This window comes from Aegilops tauschii, chromosome 1 (assembly GCF_002575655.3).
Source record: "Aegilops tauschii subsp. strangulata cultivar AL8/78 chromosome 1, Aet v6.0, whole genome shotgun sequence".
Classification (NCBI taxonomy): Eukaryota; Viridiplantae; Streptophyta; class Magnoliopsida; order Poales; family Poaceae; genus Aegilops; species Aegilops tauschii.
The window spans coordinates 209,526,791-209,532,436 of record NC_053035.3 but is presented as its reverse complement, the minus strand read 5'-3'; the positions used below and the strand labels follow the sequence as shown (position 1 = coordinate 209,532,436).

Below are 5,646 nucleotides of genomic sequence, written 5' to 3'. Positions count from 1 at the left end.
TACTGAATAAAAATGCTCACTATACATTGAAAACATGTTTACTATGTATAAAGAAAATGTTCATCATGTATAGAAAATTTGTTCATTGTGCCTTTGTAAAACAAATCACCGTATATTTTTAAAAATGTTCAGTGTGTATTCGAATAATGTTCACCATATACTTAGAAAATGTTCAGTGTGTATTTTACATTCAATTTTCTGAAAATTGTTCATAGTTCAAAAACATCCTTTAGAATTTCAAATTAGTTCACAATTTCAAAAATTATTCACATTTTGAAAAAAAAATTGCTCATGTTTTCATTTTTTTCACTTTTCCATAAATTTTTCGCCTTTTTAATATCCAAAATTGAGATTTTTTCATGACTTTTAAACATTGTATTTTTTAAAATATAGTTTCATAGGTCTGTCATTTTTCATGAAATTCCCACATTGGCTCGACACCTGCGAATTGGGCCAGCCCATTTGCAAGCTCTTTTAGTGAAACCTCAACTATTGGATGCATGTGGGCGTCCAATAGGAGCTCTTGACAAAACGACCCTTGCGACAAGAAGCTGCCATTGTTTTGTTTTTTTCAAGATCAATAGTAGTTTATTCCATTAGGGTAGAGCTACAATCTTCCGGCAAGATATCCTCAATACATGGGGGACCTCTACCGAGCCACACAGTTGTGCCTTGCTCAGAGCGACTATATCTTGCGAGGCAATCTGCAACACTATTCTGGGATCAATGTAATTTCTGTGGAATAAAACACTCTATCGATCATTAAAGACTCGATCTCAGCTACTAAATGACCAAAGGCCGAACGATCTAAGCAGAACCAGACAGACAAGATAAAGCAGTCGACGAGTCAGACTGCACCAAGACCGGAAGCTCCATATGTTGTCGAGCAATCGCCAAATTGATCATCAAAGCGTGGACCTCCGCCTCAAGAGCATCATTGCAGTTAAACAAGTAGCAGTATGCCGAAAAAATAACTGAGCCATCAGGCCCTCGTAGAATCATTCCGGCCACAGCCGTTTCATCTTCCTCCCGGAATGAACCATCGACCGAGAGTGCCGTTACACCACTAATGGCTGCAGGCCATGGAAGAACTCGGGCCAGCGGATTCAGCTTAGGACCCTCTCCATAGTCCAAGACCACCATTTTACCTTTTATCATCTCTTTTGTAGAGTATTTTTTGGCTGATTGCATCGAATACATATAACTAACAAGGAAGTCAGCCGATGCCGCAACTGGCACGACCTCCTTCCCATGAGTAATGCCGCAACAGACCTGTCAAATTCTCCAGATCATCATGATAATCATACTATGCACTAAGTCAGAATAATCCGCAAGAAGCAGCAGCAACCAGTCCTTACCGGAATCAATCACTAGTTCCTTTCATGGCATAGGCCACACTCTTGTCATCACGTCCCAAAGATCAGCCGCATGCATGCATGCATGCATGCAAGAAAGGCATGATGCGAGCCCTCCTCTTCCCTTCCGCATATAGGGCATATACCACGCGTGGGTATATGGTGGTGCACTTTTTTTTCCCGCCAGTAGTGCTCCCGCCACCACTTTCCATGTCAAAATCTTTATTTTTTGTGAAACACTTGCTTGCCACATAAGTTTTCATAGCGGTCTCTCTCCCTCCGGGTGCACACTAGTGGCGTCTCTCCCAGAATCCTCATCATGTTGTTTTGTGGTTTTCTTTCTTGGAGGGGTGGGGTGGTCTTTCTTGCTTGTATGTGTCATGTAAATCTGTCATTTTTCTAATTTTAATTTTGAGTTAATGTAGATCTGTCATGGTATACTCAAGAATCAACAACCCTAGTAATGTTTCACAGATATATTGTTTTTACGAAGATAGTTTCCTTGATAGTAACATTTAGTATCTTTTTTTATTTCTTCTCAAAAGTAGCACGTCTTTTGTGGGTACAAGTTCGTTTAAAAAAACATGGGTCACTTGCACATCCATCTTTTGACATGGAACTGCATGCGTCACAACCCGTTTAAAATTGCATGTAACACACATATGCAACTGCAGACCTGTTGCATGTCGTCTATCCTACACACACAATTTGCTCGACCTTCTATCTTGTTTGCTAAGATTGGAAATATTTTTGTTAATATGGATTCTGAAATGATCCTGCCAATTTAACACCGAGGGGATATTTTAAATAGAAAGCAAGGTCAAAAATTGCATAGCTCTAAAAACTGAAGAGTTGCATACTCTTGTGGGTATGGACAAGATACATACCTTTTTTTTTTACGAGAAACACACCTGAACACGTAAAATGTGTAAAAAGACAATGGAAACAAAATAAAGGGATAAGGTGATTTGGCCATTCAGATAGAAATTGCTACAGAGGAGGTACTCCATCACATTACTATTATGTCTATTGGCGCAAGCTAGTCTAGACGGCAGTAGGAGCTAAAGGCTAATCTAAGAAGTGCTATTTATTTCTCTAGTGACGCCAAGGATCATCCCTTTCGTGCATGCCATGTCTCCTTTCACGCAAAAATACTAATAAAATGATAAAAATATAAATATATGTTGAGATTCGGTTCTAGCTTGCTCAAGAAAAGTGTAATTTAATGGTAACCGCCCCCACCAGATCCGGATCCACTTCCTCCACCGCTACCGGTTCCTCCATTAGTGCTACCACCATTGCCGCCACCCATGCCGCCACCCATGCCGGTGGCGTAGCCTGTGCCATTTGAGCCAGTACTACCGGTTTGTCCCGTGCCAGACCCAACGCCAGACCCAACTCCAACGCTTGGACCTTCGGCGCCACCTCCGGTTGCGCCACCACCATTGCCGCTTCCTCCTCCATTCGCAAAGCCCCCAGAAGTGTCATCATTGCCGGCCTGTCCCACACCAGCACCGGCACCACCTCCATTTCCATTGTTACCGCCACCACCACCGTTACCACTACCACCAGCATCAGAGTAGCTGGTACCATCACCAGCAGCAGCAGGAGCGGGTGCCTTTGATATGCCACTCTCACCATATCCCTTGCCAAGGCCAGAGCCAGCTCCGGATCCGGTTGACCCATCTGCACCGCCACCTCCGCCCCCACCCCCACCCTTACCATCAGCATTGGCATATCCATTGCTACTAGGGGCTGATGCGGAGCCACTCACAGCACTGCCGGTGCCATAGCCGGATCCAAAGCCAGACCCGTATCCACCATTTGATCCTCCGCCACCACCAGCTCCTCCTCCTCCACCAGCTCCCCTGGCGAAGTTCCACTTGTTACCCCAATCCCCACCGCTTTCACTATATCCCGAGCCTCCACCTGATCCAGACCCTCCACCCCATCCACTCTCACCAGACCCACCGCCACCACCTCCGCCTCCCCCGCCACCTCCACCACCTGAAGCACTGGAGGAGCTAGCGAGCATCCTTGCAGCATCGGCAAACCCAATGCTCACAAGGACAACAAAGCCAAGAGCTACAAGCTTGGTGCTAGTAGCCATTGTGAGTGAGCTTGGTGGAGTGAGACGAGTTGGGTGCTGAGCAGAGAGGAATGGGTTAGGTATATATAGTGCTGGGGCCGTGCATGGGTGCTATATCCTACGGCCATCGAGCGCTCCTGGTTGTGAATTCAGTGGGTTATTCGATGAGAAGCTTTCTATAATCAGAGTGGCAGTATTACCGTTGACTGTGTATATATCAATCTAGCCGCAGACAGCATGTACACCAGCCGGTAATTTATTGATGCAGATCAACTGGCATGGAAGCGAAGGCCTAGTTGATTAGCAAGAGATTCCCATCGCCTGACATAGACAGATTAATTATATCTCTTCGATGCCCTAACATGAAAGAACGCGTAAGTTGATTTGCTTAATGAATGCCTGAGATCATTTTACTCTTACATGCATCGATCGTGTATTACCAGTGCGAATGCGCTAGCTACTACTACATGCTAGCTCTTCAAATCTTCTTCGGTGCAATTCGGGCGCATGATCCAGCTAGCCAGCTAGCCAGCTTAGCTGCTAGCGCTGTTTCATCTTTGGGCTATCTGGTTTATTGGTACCATCGTATTTCATGTCAAATTTTGATCATAAATTAAACTAACAAAATGTTCATTCATGTCACAGAAAATTATATCAATTCAATGATATAATTTTTATGGACATGCATTAACATTTTGCTAGTTATATTTTTAATTAAAATTCGACACAAACTAACCTATAAAACAGTACGGAGATAGTATATCTGCTGTCTTCTAGCCGAGTTAAGATAATCTTCTGGTAAACGACGTACCAGGCAGAGTGTGTGGACTTGGATTAATTGGAGTAGCTACTTGCGGCGTCGTGCAGTGCCGAAACACCGCGGCGGCGACCTAGGGTTTAACGCGCCCCCGGTGTCCACAACTTTGACCGAGCAACGCAGACAGGTCTTGTGATAGTAATGGCGACGCAGACAACGAGAGACGTCGATCGGTGCAAATTACACTGTCCAAGCTGACCTAGCAGGCTAGGCTCGAGACTCCAGTTCGCGCACTCGATTCTCCAGCTGCACCCCGAAACGATCGTCGGCGGAAATTTAGATAGGATAGGATTTGTCCTGCTTTATCTTATACTTCTATATATATATATGCCACCAAGCTTAAACAATACAATTAACTATTTCATTAAATTCCTCTTTCTCTTAACATGGTATCAGCCTAACCGATCTAAATCTAACCGTCGTCCGTCGCTTTCGCCCCTCGCGCCGCCCCAGAGGCGATCGGCCTTCATGACCGCCGCCGGGGACCGCGCCGCTCGTAACTAGGGTTCGTCCGCCGGTCATGTTGACCGGCTGCTCTAAAGAGTTTTTTTCCCTCTTCAACGGCCGGATTAGTCATGACCTGCTGCTCCGTCCTTGATTTGTAGAATACTAGTGTGGAGTGCTCAGCCTCTAGCAAGCTGTAATCCTCATTTTCCTTTCTTAAGTTAGCCTGTGTAGGCTGTGGTTGTGGTTTGCTTCTCAGCATACTCCTTTGTATCAGTTTGGTCGTCGTTTTCTGGGTCGTTTTATGTAACTCCGGGCCGGTTAATGGCTTTGTTAATTCAAAGCCGGGCTCTTCGCGAGTCTTTGTTTTAAAAAAGTTTTTTTTGAGCCTTTGTTCCGGGTTTTCTCTCTCCCGCCGGTCATCTTGATCGGCGTTTTTATTTTTGCTTTTTCGATCTATGCTTAATCGGTTTGCGTCGCCCGCCGTCGCGTCGATCCCCGCGCCTCTACTCCGACATCGACGTCGACTACACGGACCGCTTCGTCATCAACCGCGCGGCAAGGCTGCATGCGCCGCCCAAGGGATGCCTTCGTGCGTCGCTGCCAGTCGCTGGTCCGCGCGGTCTCCATCGTCGGTCCGTCTTCGTCGTCATCGCCCGGGACATCACCGACAACGTCGCCATCGCCTCCAATCTGCGCGTCGTCCCCGCCGTGGCACATACAACACCGCCATTGGTCTGATGAACCGATCACGCGCCTGTCTTCGCCAAGCACGTCCCCGAGCACACGCCTACCACCGATCAAGCCATAGGTTGCCGTCGCGTCGTCCCTTCGGACCACTGCGTCGCCGCCCGAGGTCTTCCCGCCGACTGCCCCGACTCGCGCGCCGCTCCCGCCGACGCCCCTTCGGGCTGTCGCGTCGTGGCCCGCGGTCCACGCCG

At 46.9% G+C, this 5,646-nt stretch overlaps 1 protein-coding gene across 1 annotated transcript; it reads right to left on the bottom strand.

Moving 5' to 3' along the window:
- Positions 1–2,217: 2,217 nt before the first annotated feature.
- On the bottom strand, positions 2,218–3,493 carry LOC109741814 (uncharacterized). The gene has a single exon (XM_020300896.4). The coding sequence runs from the start codon at positions 3,463–3,465 to the stop codon at positions 2,578–2,580; it is 888 nt and encodes a 295-aa protein (XP_020156485.1). The 5' UTR covers positions 3,466–3,493; the 3' UTR covers positions 2,218–2,577.
- Between the last annotated feature and the right edge of the window lie 2,153 nt (positions 3,494–5,646).

Coding starts and splice junctions, on each gene's coding strand:
- LOC109741814 (XM_020300896.4), bottom strand. CDS start 3,465: ATGGCTACTAGCACCAAGCTTGTAGCTCTTGGCTTTGTTGTCCTTGTG.